Raw genomic sequence first — 21,626 nt, forward strand, 5'->3', positions numbered from 1 at the left:
TCTGATGGCAATACAGCAACACTGGCAATGAGTTAAAGTTGAAAGGGACTTTAATAGTCGCAGGATTACGGGGGGGAAAAAACCCACAAATCCAGTGAATCAGCCAAGAAAAAAAAATCTGAGGTTTGTGAATATAATCAATGTTGTGTTTAAAAAAAAAAAAAAAAAAAAAAAAAATCTCAAATAAGGGGGAAATGCAAAAATACCAAATCAGATAATAAAAAAAAGAGCATTTTGGTTGTCAAGAAAAAAATTAAAAAGCAAAAATTCATCATGTGTGACGTGACTGTGCACATCATTTAAATACATTCCAGGAGCACACCCAAACTTTAGCACATCATAGCTCACAGAGATCATGACCTGTGAAACTCATAATACTAAAAATATTTACACAATTTACACAAAGCATCAATTTCAGTGTCTGTGGCTCCACACACCAGCCAGATCCATCATAAATTAAAATTCAGCTACAGTCCCAAAAAACACACTGCAATATGCAGGAGCCATAAAATGTCTTTTTTTAAAAAAAGTAATTATAAAAATGAATAAAAAATATAAAATGTATAAAATGGACATGTGGTCCCCTAAAAACATTTCAGATGAAAATCCACCTGATGTCTGGGCCAGTTCATGGAGACACAGGCCTGAGGACGGGCTGCCAGAGGTCTGCTGAGAGGGCGTTGGTGCTGATGGCCAGTCGTGCGTGAACGTACTGCAGCACCGTCTGTTTCACTCCCTCCATGTAGAGCTGCTCACCTGAGTGCAGGTACAGCCAGATGAGCCGACTGAGCTGAGCGCTCGCAGAGGCACCGTGTAAACTTCCTGTTCACAGACACAAGAAGAAAACATGCTTACAGGAACAATGTACACGCACCCTTAGTGCAGTCACTCAGCCAAAGTGTGAGTTCGGTGTCTGATATTTCTTTAGTTTTACACTGGAGCTAAGAGACTAACGTTGCTAACGTAATGAAAGTGACGTCAGGTTCACTGATGTGGTTCAGGACACAGTGGGACATCATCCATAGACATGAACAAAACTTCACTGTGTAGCTGAACACTAATGTTATGGGGACAGCCAGCTTGGACCAATGCAGTTTGAAGTCATTCTGCCCTCAAGGCTCCACCTCCAAACATTTAAAGGCAGTGTACCAGGAAGCTGGAGGTTTCTGCTACTTACTAACCTACTTAAAGTAATTACATAGCTCAACTTTACAGAGCTAAACCTACTAGCCCTTTTACAGAGCTAAAGCTTTTATGCAGCTGAACTTTAACAAAGCGAATATTTTATGCTTCTAAAACTTTTACACACCTAAATCATTTACATTGCTATCTAAACCTTTTACATAGCTTAAATTTACACCGCTAAACCTCACACAGCTTAGCTTTACATGGCTGCACATTTTATAAAGTAAACTAAATGTTACTCAGATAAACCTTTTACACAAACCTTAATACATAGCTGAGTAAAGTTTAGCTATATATAAAAGGTTTAGCTAAGCCTTTTACACAGCTAAAGCTTTTAGACAGCTAAACCTTACATAGGTAAACATTTTACATTGTGACCTTATACTTAAATTTTACATAGATAAACATTTTACACAGCTAAACTTTACATAGCTAAAGTTTAAATAGCTAAACCTTGCACACAGATAAACCTCACATAGTTTAACTTTACATAGCTAAACCTTTCATACAGCTAGCTTAAACCTTTTATACAGCTAAAACATTTTACATGACAAACAATAAATACCTAAATTTTACACATAGCCAAATCTTGCACAGATAAACTTACTAGATTTTAATATAATATAGATAAAGGATTTTAGGTGAGAGAATTTCATTACTTGTTAGCTAGCACAGCCTCATAGCTTCAGTCCAAAACCAAGTAGAAAACAGACACCAAAAAGGTCATCAATTGCATTTGGGGTCAATTTTATTTATAAAGCCAAACCACCCTGTAAATATGTTTATGCTATTTTTGCAAAAACATTGTGAAACAAACCATGCAGCTCGGTAAAAGATGCAGGAATGAACAGGAGCATTTACGTTCCTCTCCGAGGTGGTAAACAAGACAAATCACTTGTGGGACTGCAGCCATCTGATAAACTGACCATTGTGGCCTAGGGTCAGAGACGTGTGCAGCGGAACGTCGTAAATCCTAATTAAGACTTCACTGACGTTTCGTCACCACCTCGCAAATGATGAATGGCTCATACACCAGCAAGGGCAAATAAGGTCAGATTTATTCATTTATTTATTTAAGTATTTTTCTACGGTTCACCTCCAGGACCTGAATCAATCCCAGTCTCTCAGCAACCACCAGCATCACTCAAAGACCAATTAACGGCACAGCATCACTCAAAGAGCCACACCCCACGCCACGAGCCATGCCACGAGCCACGCCAAGACCACCTGTGGCTCAGGAGCACAACAATACGGCTATATTCACACTCCAAGTGATCAGAGCTGATGCAAAAAATTATTAAAACATCTATGTGCAGTGGAGGACAGCTATGAATTCAAAGATGAAGGTGAAATACAAGCTGTGTGTGTTGCCATATTCAATTTTTAATTAAATATAGCATTAAATAGACAATACATGAGGAAGCAGATACTGCTGATAGAAGAAGAGTTACTGAAATAATGAAAACTAATTGTAATAATTATTCAAAGGTTTGGCTGCTGTAAATATTGGATTTCAGGACCAGATATGATGGGCGTTCAGACAGATAGCTTTTTTCCTGATTTTCCACACAAGAAGGGAGGAAAAAAAATAAATAGAACACACCACAATACCAAATCACATTTAATTGCAGTTTGAGATATTAAAATATCGAACCGGATTTCTGTATACGCAACTGTGTGTGATTATCATTTAATGCATGACTGTTTTTGCTTGTAAATTTCCAACATCAATAAGCAGGAAGTCAGAGGAGAATCTATCCAGGAAGGGAACAAAACACAATTGTCTCCTTTCCTACTAATAATTAACTTTTTTTAATTATTTTTTTATTTTTTACAGTTGCCTGCACTAAAAATGTCCATGACTAGACATTGCCCTAAACTAAAACATTACCCATGACAAAATGTGTTATCTAGCTAACTGTACTGTTCAGTGTGCACATGGCTGTGTCTATATTCTGATTATAGTCTAAATCAGATTTGTTCACTAGAAATCAATCAGTCTAAAAGAAAGAAATCAGATTTGCCCCTCTGTGTGAGCAAAGATGAATTGACATGAGATTTGTTGTGATTTTTGCTGCTCACAAATAAGGAGGGGGAGAAAGGGGAAAAAAAACCTTTTCGATTCACTTTTACCTGCAGTGTGAACACAGCCTTCACTCTCTGAAGAAATCTGGACCTTCAGACAAACATGAAGCTAATGACAGAGATTATTATTAATTAATATATTAATATTAGATTATTATTTAATTATGATATTCTGAAAACTCATGAACTGGGGCAAGATTTCACAGGTTCATGCCAAGCCTTTCAAATACAAATCATTACAAAAAAAAAACATGATAAACCTTAATGCTGAAAACTAAAGCTGAAATCTAAATGGCTGAACCCTCCTGATGAGTTACTTAATTGGATCTTATTGGCTAAATAAGCCTGTAAATGGCTAGTATATTTTTGCCCTGCTGCTAGTGCCTTAGCTAGCTGTCAAAAATGAAGTTAAAGTTCAGTGGTGCACGTTCATATATTTAAAAGAAGACATTAAATGGCTAACATTATCTCCTGAAGGTCTCGGGTTGCTCAGCAAGGACGGACATTCCTCGAATGTCACATCGCTGATTAGGAGCGCTGACAGAAAAAAAAAAAAGAAGGGCACAGTAGGTTGTAAAACCTTTTTCCACAAAACATTTCAATACGAGACAAAGCGAGGTTTTATTCTCAGATGTTCTTGTGGACTAACTTGACTGTTGTAGTGATGACATTTACATTAAAACATGGTACTTAATATACAGCATGTATGAGTGTGTGTCAGTACAATTTTAGCGCTCTGGCAGTTTTTTTTTTTGTTTTTTTTTAAAAGATATTTTTACACTTGCACATTGGAATTTTCTGAACTTCTGAGCTGCTTTGTAGTGCTAAATATTTTCCATCTCTTTTATCTAATAAAACCAGCAGCATGATTAAATCGAATACTGTAACTCGAGAATGTTGGAAATGTTTAATTGTGTTCAGGATCACGCAGGATGTGTCGGAGATCCTCGTGTTCGTGTGCTGATCTACAGAGTTCAGTGAACTTGCCTTGAGAGATCTTGGTGTCGAACTCCAGCAGTGTGAAGAGCTCCTCAGGGAGCAGCTCTCTGAGCCAGGTGTTGTCCTCCAGGTAGATCCAGTCATGAAGCATCCTCTTCCTGCGCAGGAAACCCTGCACGTGCTGCAGGTACACGCTGTTACCCGACACCAAATACAGCCTAAACAACAGAGAACACATTCTCAAATTTCATCTTCACTTCCACATGAATATGCATTATAAACTCTGCTAAAATAAAACAAATTCAACTGCCTTGCTTTATAACTTCCCCACTTATTAAACATCTCTATTCAGGATGAACTGCTTGTTTTTTTGCTGATTTTCTCCCTAAACCTGCCTTGATTAATAACGTGCCATGCATCATTTGTGATTAAAAGCACCTGAATGGAAAAGTTAGGACACAAGTGAGCAACGTGTGTTCTTACTTCAGCAGACCAACGAGACGATGATTAAACAGCAGATGCCATTGAGTCATTCATATTTTTTGAAGTACTGGGTGGATATAAACAAGAAAAACTTTGAACGCTGTCATTTTGTTAATGTCTTAAGTTCAAAATGCCCTTTTTCAAAACTGTTACAGTGGAAAAGAAATTGTGATGTTATACAGAGTTTGGATGAATTATTTTGACAGATATTTTTTTTTTTTTAATGGTACCCTGTTTAGGAATAATTTATAAGGACAGACGGCAGGTAGCTCTATGGGTCAATGATCAGAAGAGGCCAATTTCCATCACAAAACTGCAGAGCAATCAACACAGATCATTGTAACATTTTTGAAGTCTGTTTTATAAACAAATTACAATACTAATTTGTTCTCTGGGAAGAGCAAACAACATTAACAAAGCAATAATTTAAACAAAGTGCAATATTTATTTAAAAAAAAAAAAGAAAAGAAAAAAAAGAAAAAGAAAGCCAGCTTAAAAACCCTCAGTGAAGATGATACCTTTAAAAGCATAGGGGTTAAACCTCTATAACTAAAACCCTTCCTTTGATGGATTCAAGATTGAGCAATATATTTAGTTATCACTGGCAGGTATAGCTTAGCTTTCCTCAAACAAATGCACTGGGACTATTGTTACAGAAGTAACTACTGCTCAGTGTGGCAATATTGTTAGCCAAGTACACCGATCAGCCACAACATTCAAACTTCCCCAGGAAAGTGACGCACACGCACCTGGCTGTCCACATGATGTAAAAGAAAACATGATTCATCAGACCAGACCACCTTCTTCCATTGCTCCATCATCCAGTTCTGATGCTCCTGTGCCCATTCTGGGCGTTAGCATGGGCACTCTGACCTGTCTGCTGGTACACAGCTCCATACACAGTAAGCTGCAATGCACTGTGTGTTCTGACACCTTTCTATCATACACCTTCAGCAATCCGTGCTACAGTAGCTCTTCTGTGGGAATGGACCAGACAGGCTAGCCTTCACTCCCCACGGGCATCAACGAGCCTTGGACGCCCATGACACTGCTGCCGGTTCACTGGTTGTCCTTCCTGGGACCACTTTTGGTAGGTACTAAACACTGCATAAAGGGAACATCCCACAAGACCTACTGTTTTGGAGATGCTCCGACCCAGTCGTCTAGCCATCACAATTTGGCCCTTGTCAGAGTCGCCCAGATCCTTACGCTTGCCCATTTTTCCTGCTTCCAACACAACTTTGAGAATTGACTGCTCACTTGCTGCCTAAAATATCCCACCACTTGAGAGATGCCACTGTAAGAGATAATCCCTGTTATTCACTTCACCTGTCTGTGGTTTTAATATTATGGCTGATCAGTGTATATGCTCCAATAGCTACAAATATTTTAAAGGGATTTTATACACACACACACACACACACACACACACACACACACACACACACACACACACACACACATACACACATACATACACACACACATACACACACATACACACACATACACACACATACACACACATACACACACATACACACACACACACACACACACACACACACACATACATACACATATACACATACACACACACACACACACGATTCTGATTGGTCAGAAGGTGTTGATTAATTTTCTGAGTAGTGTCAGATGCAAGACAAATCTGCTCTTTCTAACATGTTATTGTTTCTATAGTAACAAATGTTATGGTGAAGTTTATTTTAACATTTACCGTATGTAAGGAGTCTCCAGTGTCAGCGCTTTGTCACAATCAGAGGTTAAAGCTATAACTAAGTTTTCAGACACAGACACAAGTCTTGAGAACAGACGAGTTTACACTTTGTGGTTTCTAACATTTCAAGGTGTGGGTTTTGTCTCAACTTCAGGAGAGGAATAAACAGAGCTGGTGAGAAAGGATTCCTGTAATCACTTGCGTTATAGCAGCTATAAAATGTCATGGACATTCCACAACATTGAATGCAACAATAAATGGATAAAAAGCTGGATGTGTCATTCTCTAATAAATAAATCATGTAATTGCTGGTAACTCATTGAGGTATAAGAGGAATAAAACACTTCAGGATGTGCTGTTACAGGAAAATAATCATCAGGATGGTAACAGTAGCTCCACTTCACTTTGGGCTGCATGACACCACCTTATTTTCCTATAACAGCACTCTAAACAATTTATTCCTTACATTCTGTATTTTAATTAGGTTTTACTCTATAGCTTTGCCAGTGTACAGTATACAAATATATTGAACATGTGTATGCTACATAAACGGGATTTTAAAAAAATAATGCTATTTTTTTTGACTAAAATATATGATTTACAGTGACACGTTACATTCTGTATGATCCATCACTTTCATCTCCATTTAAAAAGGTGGACAGATTTAAAGGTTTCCTCATACTAATTCGCCTGTATGATAAACTTTCCACTTAATATTTCTTATTAGCTGACTGCAGTCAGTTCACTTTGATGGAAATGGCTTGGTCTGGCGTTAGAGCAGAGTTTTATTCTCCTCACACTTCAAAAAGACAGCGTCGACTCGCTGTGGATCTCGCCCTGTGACTGACTGCAGGCTGTGTTTTTGAAGCTGCCAGCCGCAGCCCAGTTCCCCCACTGAGAGCTCAACAAGCTTCAAAGCCCTGCCTGAAAGGAAAAAAGGGCACTGGGGCAGAAAAACACTGAGCTTGACAAGCATTAAATGGAAGCAACACCTTTATCCAAATCATAATAGTTCCTTCTATTATCCAAGAAATTAATTTAAAAAGAAACTGTTTGGTGTTCTCTCTTTGTGTTTTTTTTATAATCCTCCCTCTTTTGCTGTAAAATGGTGTTTGATTTGCTGATGGGCATATTTTATTCTTTTGTTCTATTTTTCTATTCTTCCACTTTTTCTTCTCTCTCTTTTCCCCCCTCCTCCTAGGAGTAGCTTTAATTGTCCATAGAAATGTAACTTTAGAAATATACAGGGAGGGTGAGTGCAGGCTTATTTAAAAAAAAAAAAAAAAACAACCTCTTTTGAACACTACCACAAGCAATCAGTATCAAGCAGTCACAGAAGGAAAAGACTCAATAATAAATTCTAAAGCTAGTTTCCAAGATGTACTTTTGTAACAGAGCTCATATTTAAATCCCCTTAAATCCCTTCAGCATTCGCACACAGAGGTGAAGCTCAGCACCTACTTGTAATAGGGAAGCGTCTCTATCATCTTCCAGTTGACGTAGTTCACAGCCGTCTCCTCCAGAGTGCATACTCGGCTCATCTGCACTTTGGCCACCTGCCAGAACCTCTCGTGTTCCACCAGCCTCTCCTGCATCTCTCTCTTCAGCAGCAGGTACACGCCATCCAGAGTGTCCTCATAAACCTGCCGGCATATTACACCACACTAACGACAGCGGCCATGCTGGGGCAAAAAAACTGTACACTTGAAAAATAGGATTCTTTAAAGAGATGTTGGATAATTGAAGGCTGTGATTTTATTTATATAAAAGGAACTCTTCTAGGGTTCTACACAGAAACTTGAACCATTAAACATACGGGAATTTCTCAAATGTACACATGCACCTCAGGTCGTTACTGAAACTGTCAAAATATCTAATCAACTATGTAAGGAATAAACAGTTGAGGGCATGCAGTTATAAGAAAATCAATGATGGGGTGGTGTGACACTGTCTAAAGGGAAATGGAGCTATGGATACCACCCTGAAGTTAATTATTTTCCCAATAACAAGTCCTGAAGTGTTTAATTCCTTTTGTACTACAGCACTTTGTCAACGGTTACAATTTTTATTTATTAAAAGTATGACATCATTTTTATCCATTTACAGTTACATTTAATGTAGTGGAACATCTGCTAAACAAGTTAGTACCTGTTATTAGTTACATTATAGCAGATAAACAGTAGTTCCCTCACCAGCCTATTTTTTCCTCTGTCGTGAAGATGTCAGAAAACTTAAAGTTTGACTACAAAGCTCTGACACTGGAGACTCCTTCCCTAAATGTTAAACGCGTCCTCACAGAAAACTTCATATTAACAATTAGTCGTTTTAAATTTGTTTATGTGGAGCATAACAAGCCTCTGTGAATGAGCTGTTACTATAGAAACAGTAATATCACAAGTGCATTAATATAAATCTGTATAAACCTTTGGCAGTTACACTACTGTCAGAGCTCCTGTTACAGAAAATCAGTCAACTCCTTCTGACCAATCAGAATTCGAGAACTCAATGGCGCTGTGGTATAAATCCAGATACAGTAAGCCCAGTTATGTGTTTCAGGGTCAAAGGGTACCAAATAGCCCATTAGGGTATTTTTTTTCTAGAACTGAGATTTAATAATTAGGAGGCAGTTGGGATACATGAGATAATTTTGCTTTTTATTCAAGAAAATCAGTTTGAAAAGCTTCTCTATGCAACAAGATGGAAAAATTTAATTTGTTGTTAAATGCAAGTCATACTCTTAGAGGGGAAAAATGGCTAAAACACAGGAAAACACTGAAGGTTCTACACAGAACCCTACACAAGGCTACATAAGTAGCACTTCTTCATAAAGCTAGAATCATTAACCATACAAAGAACCCTTGGGAAACCCATTTCTGTCCCCTCAGAGTGTAGAGATGCATCTATCCAATACAGAGTATTTCTAACTGGACCTATATTAATTTGAAAACACGGAATCGGATTTGACATTTTCTAACCACTTCAATTTTATACATGCTGTGAAGGAATGAAACAACCGAGGCTTCTTTCATGCTTGCCACTTTCTCCCCCCCTCAACCTCTCCTTTTAATCACGCCTGTAGTGCATGTGTGAAAACCACAGACAAATTTCTTCATGGTTCCCGATATTGGGAAAAGAACTGTCTGTATGTTGAAGTACAATCTACTTTAAATATACTTTTCAGAGGAAGGAATGTGGTTGTATTCCTTGAGCGCATGTTGACATATGGAAACTACAAAACCTTCAGGGAAAGTGCACGTAATCAGATTTTTAAAAAATGTCTCCACTATTGGAAAGTTGGGTAAAAGTCAGATAAAAGACATCTTTGGTAAGATGTTATGTCCATTCTCACCCTAACAACTTTTGTTCAAGTGTAATGACTGTACTTTTGCATTTCTGCTATATATTTGCACATTTTATACATTTACTGACAGTTTTACAACAGCCATTAGACATCCATTATTGGCGAGTTTGGAGGAAGCAGGTTTTCTGTTCTTGTCTCACAGCAGGAGAATGTATTACTTCCCGTATGTGAATAAAGATCAGGATGAAAAATGCCTTTCACTGAGCAAGAAAAGCAGGATTAAATATTGGCTGATACTTAGAGCTCTGATATGGGCATCAGACTAAAAATGGAAAATCACCACATCCATAATACACATTCCATTTAAAATTTATCAGTGATTGTTTGGATCAAACGCATAAATGGGGGTGAACAGTAAGACATTAAAAGTATGACCATTTCCTAAAGGTCATATCCATGCTAAAAACAAAGGAGCAACTTCACTCGTCCTCCCAACTTCTCCTTGAACTGCAGGTCATTAATTCTATTAAAGTGGCAGTAAAATGGAGAAGGTGCATGCTCAGACACGCAGCACAATTAAATAGGACGCATATTGATACGCCTGTTATCCGTTTAGCCAGCCATTAGACGAAGGGGAGTGTTTCCTCTTGCCTGCTCATGCTGTGACCTGTGAAATTACAGACACTGGCTAATAAACTAATGAACTGAAGACACATAATGGCAGGAGATGTACACCACAGGAATACCTAAAGATCTGCCATGCCCTGCAGGAGCTCGTTTAAATTTCACCTAAATGAAAAGAGACGAAGAGAGAGAGAGAAATTGGAATTTGCATTGCATTTTTGACCAGGAGCGCAGTTTGAAGAGAGCTGCTTCAGCGCTTCAGGTATAAGTATGTTCTAATATGCGAGAACGGGCTGCTCATTTAGTTTGTCGTGTTTTGTGTGGGTTTTAAGTGGTGAGGCAGGAAGGACAGCTAAGCCCTGAGGTTCGTTACAGTTTGTTCTCTTTAATAAGAGTGGAGGGTGTTTGTACCTTTCTGCGTTTCAGTCTGCCCCAGTCACGGCCGAGGATCCAGGCCACTAGTGACTTGCACATGGAGAAGTAGTTTCCCACTGTATGAATCCCTGCACGGAGAGGTGGAAACTATATCAACAACCATGACTGACCAAGTCCTTCCATGATTGACCACGAACAAGCATCTAGATCTGATCACATGTTCATTTTCAAATGTTCAATACATGGTTCATGTTCAGCCATTTCCCACCCAACTCTGAAATTTCACATTTTCCTTTTTCATCATTTGGATGGTTGAGCTGCTTTTATAAATAATAATGGACAATAAAAAGCAGAACCCTTTATTAATTATTAAAAACCCTGCAATGATGTTCACTACTTGCACAGAAGCAAGGTTTTAAACTCACTCACCGACGTTCTCGTCTCCCCGAGCCAATTTGCCCCTCCAGTAGTCGCTGGTGATGGGATGGAGGGAGGCCAGGTATCTCACATCACACACTGTTTCTCCCCATGTGGAAACTTTCTTCTTACTGTGTTTCCTCCACTGCAGGTATATGGCTCTGAGTTGGCGGTTTAGTGGAGCCGGCTGGCGAAAGAGCCAGTAAGTGAAGAGCCACTGGAACCTGCACTGGGTGTACTGACGGTACATTGACTCCAGTTCAGAATGGTCTAGAAGAGCCAGAGGATGTGTGTGTAAAGCAAATAAGGGGGAAATTTAAGTGTGTATACAGTCAACATCTCAGACAGTACTGAATTTTCATGCTGCATTTTCAAGCCATTTGAAATGAGAATCTGGTCCACAAGTTATAGGAAATGGAAAATGATTAATGTCATTTTGGTTTATTGGTTGTATTTTATTAAAAAGACACTTGGCAGTGAAAAACAACAGAAAAACCAAGACCACAAACTAATCAGACAGGACAGGGAATAAGAACTGAAAAGATGAGTCAGTCTTGTAGCAAGACAAAGAAGGCTCTTTTCAGCAGCCCATTATGGCACTTTGAAGTTACTCAGCAGAGCAAAAAATTGGATTATTGTATTTTTCCTTCAAAAGGCTTCCGTTGCTTTTTGGTAGGGCAAGAGGGCATGAGTGCACACACAAGACAGTCATGCCTAAAGGTCTTCTAAAAACAATCATGGCACTTCAAGGAGAAAAAAAAAAAAAATTGTTGCAAATGCCAGATTTGTGAATCCAACATTCACAAAGGGGTAGCAAAACCACTCTCGCAGGAATCCCACCTCCAAAACTAACCGAATTTCTTGTGTAAATGATTATTATATGATGATTGTGTAAATAACGATTATATAATTTTGTACATTACAAAATTTATTCTCATTCAGCTTGATAAACAAGAATTAAGAATTTTTCAATTCATCCAAATTAATTCAATTTATTTATATAGCACTTTTAACAATGACGTTGTCACAAAGCAGCTTTACAGAAATCCAGATATAAATTAGAATTTTTATTTATTTATTTATTTTATTTTATTTATCCTTAATGAGCAAACCAGAGGCAATGGTGGTGAGGAAAATCTCCCTGAGACAACAAGAGGAAGAAACCTTGAGAGGAACCAGACTTGAAAGGGAACCCATCCTCATCTAGGTGACACTGGATAGTGTAATTATAAATCATTTCTCTTCTGTATCTGTACACTACTGTCTCAAAAAGTGCTAATTGTGTTAACAGAAACTTGAGCATGAGCATCATTAGAGATTTAGCTTTAAGTATTGCAGCCATCCTTAGAGATGAGGAAAGCCTGTTTGATTCAAAATGAGAAAAATGTTATAATAACACAGATCCTAATTTGGCTGGTTATTTGTGATAAACAAGGATTTCAATATTGAACCAAATATTAATGATTATTTTCTCCAGTGAGCCAGGTCCACTGGCTATTAAAATGGAAATAATTACCCACAAAAAAAGCAGATTTAGACCTAATGGAACAAGTATGGCCATGCAAATCTCCCTTTGACCGTAAAGCACTGAACCCTGGGGAATGAAGAGAGGGCACAGATTACTTACCACTGCTTTGGTGCTGCTTAAGAACGTAGTGAAAGAGCATCGTTGTACTTCCATGATGAGTGACAGCGAGGTTATACAACTCCCTCCATTCCATCCTGAGCGTCTCATCACCTTCTGGTTTCTCTTATGAAGAAAAAAGAAAAAAAAATCATTTTTAACAGAAAAACAGTTTGTAGCCTTAAAGGATGGACTGGGGACAAGCCATCAACACTGGCTACGCTTTGCTGATCCTATTGCATGAGGTCAGTGATAACTAAGGAAAAAACACATCAGGATGTGCAGTTATAGGAAAATAAACTACAGCTACTCTGCTGAGCATGAAATGCATTATGACATCATAATTTCTATGCTTTTAGTTATATTTATAGTTACATTTTGTGCAACATATGAAACAAGTTAGTTCCTGGTATCACTTACATTACAGCAGCTATAGACAGTTCTATAACAGCAGCTATAGACAGTTGCTCCCTAGCCATTTCCTCTTTCTTGAACATGCAGCTTGTCACATTACTGAAAAAAGTCACAGTATTATCTCTGACTGAAAGCTCCGACACGGCAGACTCCTTCCATACATGTTAAATAAGCATTCACTATATTAACAATTATATTTTTTATTTAACAAGGCTCAGATTGAGTGTATGCGATAAAAAAAAAATAGGTGAATTAGCTGTTACTATAAAAACAGTAACATATTAGAACGAGTGTGCTAACAAACCTGTGATTTGAACTACAGTCAGAGCCGCTGCTATAGAAAATTAACCAAGACCTTGCCAATCAGAATCAGGTATTCAACAGCATTGTGGCATAACTGTATTGCCAGATAAACACTACTTGATCACTGAAATCAAAGCGTAAAGGTTTTCATAACTTTGATTTTATGTTGCACTATAACAGTTTGAGATATTGTGTGAAGAGAATTAAATTTTGGAAAAAAGGTAGCGTGAAAATCTCCTGCATGTCAGGCACTTTCTGATCCCATGTCTGTAGCACATCACTGATTCCTACGCAGCCCTCTATGAGTCAGTGTGATCTGAGGAAAGGTGACAGGACTACCGTGAAGTTTCTCGGTGAACAGCTCTCTTGGCATCCCCCACAGCCTCTCCACGTCAGCACACGTCAGCTGTGCGGCAGGTAAAGGCACTCGCTCCTCCATTACAAGCCACTGTGTCCAGTACGCATGCGGAGGGAACGGCACTTCAGCAAACAGCTTCTCCTGAAGGGATCGGTTACAGTGGATGTTTCGGAAAAGGGATCTCCACATGAACACTAAACGAAAGGCGGTTTTGGCGGCGTAACCGGCTGTGGTGATGTTCGGCAGGCCTACCCCAAACGAGACCTAACCACACACAGTTCAAAAAGAGTTATTAGGAGAGAGTCACTTAATCATAAGCAACCATTCTAAATGAAACAATTAACTCAGGAAAAATTCAGCTTTATATCTTTGAGATAATTATAATAGGTTATAAGGGTGTTTCCAAGATTGCAGTGTCATATAGCACTAAAATTAAAATTTATTTTTTAAAAAACTGAATCTAAGGACTATGCAATTAGACTTATTATATTACTCGATCTCTCACACAATCTCTCTCTCTCTCAGTTTTTTAAAGCAAATATGCAAAATATCTTTTAGGCTTTCTAATGATGTACTTCATTTATTTTTGAATTAATAATTTATTTTCAATCTATAACTTGGGCAGAAAGTTTGTACTTTCAAATGTGATCTCATCAGTCAATATCACAATATCTTAGAAAATAAAGAATGAGAACTTAATTTTCTTCATCTCATGAGCTTCAAATTTTCTGTTGAACATTCGACTTCTGCAATAGTCCAAATATTTCCCCGGGGTTGAGGGAACGCTGTGGAACTAAAGTGCACATTTTTCATAAACTATAATGGAGGAGTCATGGAGAAGGATGTTTCAAGCAGAAGTAATGGATTCACACATGAATGCTATGCAAAAATGATATTTCTGAAGCATTTGAATGATTATTTTCCAAGGTGAAGTGTAGTAATAGTGAGCTGGGGCTGCCAGAATGCTGTTTGTGCTAAAGGTGCTGAAGATGTTTGAAGGTACTGATCTGAAACATGCACAAAGGCTGTTGTGATGTTACAATTTACCTGTTTAAAATGTCTTAATATCATATCAATGAGACACAAATGGCACCCAAAACAAGGACTCACTCACAGTACCCTACACAGCTTAAAGCCTAAAGGTAAAGACATCATAATAATAATAATAATAATAATAATAATAATGTTCGTTTCCTCCGAGTCAATCTCAATTAAACCTTTTTGCCAAAAATGCTAATGTGGCTAACAAACACTGTTGCCAGATTCATGTCAGACTTTGCAGTTAAATATATATTTATATTCACAACTGGCTGGAAACACAGCCTTGCGTTTGTTCATATAGTTTTACTGTATTATAAAGGTTTCTGTCAAGGTATACAGAGCTATGTAATTAAATATATATTTAAGTTTAAAGCCCTTCATTAATGAAGTAGGTGGAGCCAGCGGTTACTATGAGTATCATTAACAGGACGCTAATTGGAGCCAATTTGTGTTAATTGCTTGTCAATTACCACTGTTGTGTACCCAATAATAACAAAAAAGAGCTATAAATAGGCGTATAAGACTCAAATACGTTGTGTTTACGCAAAAAATTGCTCTTTTACTAAACCTTCTGTAGACTTTTTTAGAAAATAAAACTTACCCGGAAGTGGCGAGTCCACAGCGAGTCACAGGAAGAAACCCGGAACAACCTGGAGCAGGTGCTGCCGAGCCTCAGCAAACACACCGGCTCCAGGCGATTTAAAATCACAATAAGCACCTCGTCACTTAAATGTAACAAACCCGGGGTTGTATCCGAGTCTTGGAGCTCGTTTTTAATTATACTTTCATCCCTGCTAACAGATAAACAAGAGAAATGCTCCAGAAGCTCGCTCTCCAGGGTCGTGTCGTGATAGGCCATACCCGCCGGTAAACACCTCGCCAACCGCCGCCATCTTGGACAACAGGTTTAAAAGGTTAGGGGCGTACCAAGTTGCAACTCGGGGGTGTCTTGGGTAGACAGTATTACGATTATCATCAATACTGACATAGAAATCAAAATTAAAAAGCCCACATTTTACTAACACATACTTTATAAATGGTAATCCACTATTCCTAAATCTGGGCTCATTTGATTATTTTCTCTAAGAGGTCATAGCGAGAGGAATTCCCCTATTTACATATTTTGTTAGATGGCTCAAATGTTAATGATAGCTAATGTTTATAGGCATTATATCCTATAGAAACGTGTGTATTTGTGTACAATTATTATTAAAATGACTGGGTTTTTTTTGTACTTTTTCTATCTGATATCTGTTTGTATAAGGTTTAAACACACACATAGGTCATATGTTCCATGGTAAGAGTGTAAAAACACTTGCTATAGTCTAAGGAATAAAATACTGGGGGGTTGGGGATGCTGTTGTAGGAAAATAATCAACAATGGTGTGGTCTGATGCTGCCTGGTGTGAAGCGGAATTACTGTTACCACCCTGGAGTTGATTATTTACCAACAATGGCGTCCCAAAATGTTTTATTTCACTTGTACCGCAGCAATAGGCCTGTACTCCAAACTGTTTTGTGTATACCACCATTTGTGTAGCTGATAACTGATTTGATTTCATTTATATTGATCTTAATTGGTAGTGAAATTACAGTAGTTTTGGTGAATTGCATTCTTATGTTTGAATTCATGGATTAAAAGAGGTCTGTTTAGCAGGGACTATTAAATAAATGTGTTCTCTGTGTAGTAACTGCCATGTTTGTCAGTTTGATCATCTTTTTTAGGAGACAGCTCAATGATCACAACAATATCAAGGTCACAACAAAATTAAGGTCAAAAACGTAAACCCCAATGTTCTTCTTTTATGTGTTTTTTTTTTCTCAGCTGATTTTTAAGTATAACTTCCCGGGTTTATGCTACACAATTAGTCATTTTGAGCTTTAAGACAAAGATCCTTTATTTAAAGCGACAACTCAGACACATTAAGAATTCCAGTATGTAAATGACAAAAAACAAAAAACAATATTTTTAGAGAATTTGCTCAAAATAATAACTATATACATAGATTTTATCCAAATGCTCATAATACTTCAAAGGACTATGATGTGGCTGACGACCAGCCATAAAACAAATTAAATATAAGACAAGTGCATTTAAATGTTTGTTTTTTACAAGTTTACAATCAAGCTAGTACACATATTGTATATTTAATACAAAGGAAAACGTCATATATTTTCATGACAGAATAAAAACACAAAAAACCCTATGACATTCTTTTTGTTTGTTCAAAAGGACGATTAAACAATGTGGTGTAACAGTAAAATAAGATGGATAAAAGAGACCCCATAAATGTGTGTGTTTGTGTGTGTTTTTCATTCTGGTTTTCTGATAAGTAATATATTTTAATTTCCAGCTGAGAATGCACTTTCTCACAAATCTATGTTCTCAGACAAGTGGAAAACTGACACTGTTGACTGTTTCACCAACATTACCTATATATGGCAAGGCACTGGCTCTTAACAAATCAGTTTATAATTTACTGTAACTCAGAATCGATTAAAGCAAAAGTGATCCTAAAATGAAACGTAATTAGCCGTAACGTTTGGTGTCTGAAGTTTCTCCGGTTTTGCACTGGAGCTATGAGGCTAATGTAGCTATCATGTAAACGTGTAAGGGGTTAAACACTAGGGAACGTCCTGTTTTAACAACAAAAGTAAACAACAACAGGGTGGTGAGATGTGGCCTGACGCGGAGCCATCCCAATGTTCACTATTTTCCAATAACAGCACACCCCAAAGTGTGCTTTATTCGTTTACACTACAATTATTTCCAACTATTATTATTATTATTTTTTTTAATTGAACAACACATCATCATTTTACCAGTTTATAGTTACATTGTTACAATGTTGTGGAACGTCCACAAAACAAGTTAGTTTTTAGTATCACTTCAGTTGTTCCCTCATCAGCCTCTGATTTTATTTTGCGCTCTTGAAGTTAATACGACAAAAAACAAACAAACAAAAAAACAAAACAAGCTTGTCATGTTACTGATAAACTGGAACACGTAACATCCTCTGACTCTCACTGACTTTTACAAAGCGCTGACGCAAAGCACTGACACTGGAGACTCCTTCCATAAACGTTAAATAAACATCTCCTTACAGAAAACTTCACAATATCAAAGATTATGTTTTTCTTTGTTAAATAACAGCACATTTTAATCTGTTTATTATTAGCCTAAGGTTATGTGGAGCGTCCACCATATAAGTCCCTGTGTAACTATAGAAACGATGATGTATTAGCAGTGTTTGCAGCCAGCACTACTACAGAGCTGCTCTTACACAAAATTAATAAACACGTTCTGACCAGTCAGATTCAGGAATTCAACAATGCTGTGGTATAAAAGCATATAGCCACCATTTTAGCACAACCGCATGCACCTCAGAGGACATCAACTGAATCAATTACACCATTTGTATGTAAACAATTTTATACAATAACAGTCTGTATTAAGAAAATGAAATATAAAAATCACATCGGTAGTACATTATCAACGAAATCACTTCTAGCATACTATTCAACCTTCACGTTCTAGGCCACGGATCTTACCTGAGCCTGATTCCAGCTTCATGATGGAGCTGAGACTGTTTTCAGCTCTGAAATATTTGTGTGTTACACAGTGTCAAAAACCGCATGCACAAGACAATAAACAGCTCCACAGAGTTTTTAAGGTGACTGTGTGATGATTCAGGCATGCAGTTTGAATTGTGTTAAACTGGTAGCTATAAACCTTTCTTAAGTGTTAGCCACGTTAGCCTTGTTGCTCCAGTGCAAAATTAAGAATGCTAATTTAGCTGATTGACTACATTTAGTGTACGGAGTAAAATTATATAATCTTACATTTTATTTTTGGCCGATTTGTTCCTTTAAAATATTAATGATAGCAAAAAATGCATGTCAATATTTCAGATACATTGAACCCTTTTGTGCTCATGTAAGAAAATAAAAGTCACAATTGAGATTTTGCACAAACAGTCAAAACAGATCCTCAAACACTTAAACTGCTGCGTGTGGAGGCGATGAGGTTTATACACGATGGATCCGAGACAGTCCGAGATCACTGCTACCTATTCACAGTTCGTGATCACAGTGTACTTGTTTGCTACGTGGTTATATACATTATTCTCTGATTATCATCATTCACTTTCTACGCGCTGCGGGAGGGGCCGTGGATGATTGCGTGCATGTGACTCCGCCCCCTCAGGCTACTCGAACCCGAGGCTCGTCCTCTATCTCCTGCCCCAGGCTGCTGTAGGTCACTGAAGGCTCCAAGGGGCCGACGTTGGGCGTGTCCGGGATGGGATTTCCTGCGTTACGGAACTGCTTATAAACGCGGGGGTCCTGCGCCACATAGGTCGAGGAGGAGGAGTAGATCACCAAGCCGAGCAAGATGATGAAGAACGACAGCAGGTAGAGAGCTGAAAACTGAAGCAGAGAGAATACAGGAATGCAAGTTTTACACAAAGGTGTAAGTAAGGAATAAAGCACTTGGGGCATGCTATTATAGGAAAATAATCAATTGATTGTTACAAAGCACTGACACTGGAGCCTCCTTCCAAACTCTTACATAAACATCTCCTTACAGAAAATGTCACCTTATCAACAAGTATTTGTCAAAACACTAGACCAATCAGAATGGAGAATATAACACTGATGCAATATAAACATGAATATCTCCTGAAATGAGTCACGTTTTGAGCTTCAGCTGATTGGGATGATGTATAGTTGTACTCTAAGACAATAGTTTTCTTAAAAGTTTTCTGAAGTAGTGCAATCTTTTCTGCAAAACACTGGTTTCAGAATTATTGGCACCCCCACAATTAATATTTCATGACGCCTACACTGGAAAGAATAACAGCACTGAATGTCTTGCTGTAATGTCTAGGAGACACTTTCAGAGATGCAGAACATTCCAAGATCTGTAATATTCTTAGGTTTGGGCATGTAGAAGTTTTTGTTTTTCCACATGGTGGTGATGGATGAGAGAAACCTTACATGTGTGCAACGTCATATTTATACCCCAGAGAAACAAGACATGCTCACAGGCAAAGGTGGAGTTCCTGGAAAATGTTTTAAATCCAGTTAAAATATGATTAAACATGATAAATAACAATAAACACAAACAGCACAAACAGATTTATGCCAGAATGTTCCACCAGGATTTTCGTACAGTGCAGGTTGTTCGTGAGGCTGTGATGGAAATGTCACTGTTACGTTAAGTTATATATTTGTACAAGTAAAATATACAGTAGCACTTTACTGTAACCTCATAAGTAAAAAGTGATTGAAGTTGATTGAATTGCTCATGATAATAGTTCTTAGCGTGTAAGAATTAAACGTAAATTAGTGTTACTTAGCTAAATCTTTCCTCGTGGCTAAAAGTGTCTTCATCGTTAGAAGTCTTTAAAAATCACTTAAAATGGGCAGACACGTCAGTAAAAGAAAATCACAAGAGAACGAACATCCGAGCTTCAAAGCGACAAACGTCCTGTAAGTTCAGCAAGGAATATGTAAAATTTGGATTTATGTTCATACACAGTGATAAGGCCAAACCCTGCGATATGTTTGAAGCAGCTTCATAACGAAAGTATGATGTTAGCATTCTTAAAAAGACATTTGGGAAATAAAAAACACGAAAACCTGGCCAAACAAGGCAAGGATGCATAGAATAAACCAGCAATGAGCTTTAACTGAGTAAAACTTTTTTTAAAAAAAAGATTCACTTAATGTTTGACTGCTTAACAATAAAAATAATTTAAGTTGAAGAAATTTAGCTGACAAAAACGTTTAAGAACCCCTGCTTTGAGGTTCTTGCTCAAGGCCTCAGTGGCTCTCCAACCGTCCAAATGAAAGCAGATCAGTACCTTACACACTGACAACTAAAGCACCTGTAAAGGTGAGAAAACAGATTTTTGCTTGGGAAAGAGTTAAACTACTCAACACATAGTAAAAGTGAGAATTCAACACATAGTAAAAGTGTGCACTTTTTTAAAAAAGAGAATGTAATAGATCCTCCAGAATGTTGCCCCAACACACACTTTTAAACCAGATTCTTCTCTGCGAAGCCCAATAACAGCTTCTATAGATGTCGTTCTATTTCAAGTGTTGATCTAGAAATGGGTCACATTAGGGTCACGTCTCTCTCTCTGAGGAACAGACACGTGACATTCAGAAATGGAATCCACAAGCCGTGATTATAACACCATTTTTGGCCATTAGGCTGTGTAATGAGGCCATGAAGTGGTGTTATCAGTCTGGAGGGACGGATCTGTTTCACGCTGAAAGCACACGCTGTAAGAGAAACTCAGAATAATAACCAGGACAGAAATCTGATCACAATAATGAAGGTGTAAATATTTAATGCTGTGGTGGGACAAAGCAGGGTGAGGCTGATCAACAATCTGTTTATGTTTCATTATGAAATAGCTTCATCGCAGACAACAGGTGTGTTTAAAATGTATTTAAAATCCTGCATCACGCTGTAATGATATAAGTGAATAGTAAAGCTAATCATTTTGCTGTTTTATAGCCTCAGAAAAAAAGAGCATTGTCAAGGTGTGAGAAATCCCAGAGCTGATACTGTGATCATTTCACCATTGTACAGACAGAATGAGCACTCACACACACATGCACACGCACACACACACACACAAAATCAAATACAGTCTATACAGGAGCACGCACACACACACACACACACACACACACACACACACACACACACTCACTCACCTAC

General features: G+C 37.9%; 2 protein-coding genes across 2 annotated transcripts in view; both read right to left on the reverse strand.

Annotated features, from left to right (window-relative positions):
* Nucleotides 1–153: 153 nt before the first annotated feature.
* Nucleotides 154–15,785, reverse strand: si:dkeyp-114g9.1 (uncharacterized protein LOC555399 homolog). Its single transcript, XM_053242216.1, has 8 exons — nt 15,489–15,785; nt 13,828–14,110; nt 12,775–12,897; nt 11,160–11,417; nt 10,767–10,858; nt 7,892–8,073; nt 4,254–4,427; nt 154–818 (listed from the first exon to the last, which is right to left on the reverse strand). Exons 1-8 carry the CDS (start codon nt 15,744–15,746, stop codon nt 629–631), a joined length of 1,560 nt encoding a protein of 519 aa, XP_053098191.1. The 5' UTR covers nt 15,747–15,785; the 3' UTR covers nt 154–628.
* Nucleotides 15,786–16,748: 963 nt separating this feature from the next.
* The window catches only part of slc35f1 (solute carrier family 35 member F1), a 116,401-nt gene continuing 111,523 nt past the window's right edge, over nt 16,749–21,626 (reverse strand). The window contains exon 8 of the mRNA XM_026922908.3: nt 16,749–19,315. Coding sequence (XP_026778709.1) covers nt 19,091–19,315 — 225 coding nt within the window. The 3' untranslated portion in view covers nt 16,749–19,090. The remainder of the gene's footprint in view (nt 19,316–21,626) is intronic.

This window comes from Pangasianodon hypophthalmus, chromosome 19, assembly GCF_027358585.1.
Source record: "Pangasianodon hypophthalmus isolate fPanHyp1 chromosome 19, fPanHyp1.pri, whole genome shotgun sequence".
Taxonomy (NCBI): Eukaryota; Metazoa; Chordata; class Actinopteri; order Siluriformes; family Pangasiidae; genus Pangasianodon; species Pangasianodon hypophthalmus.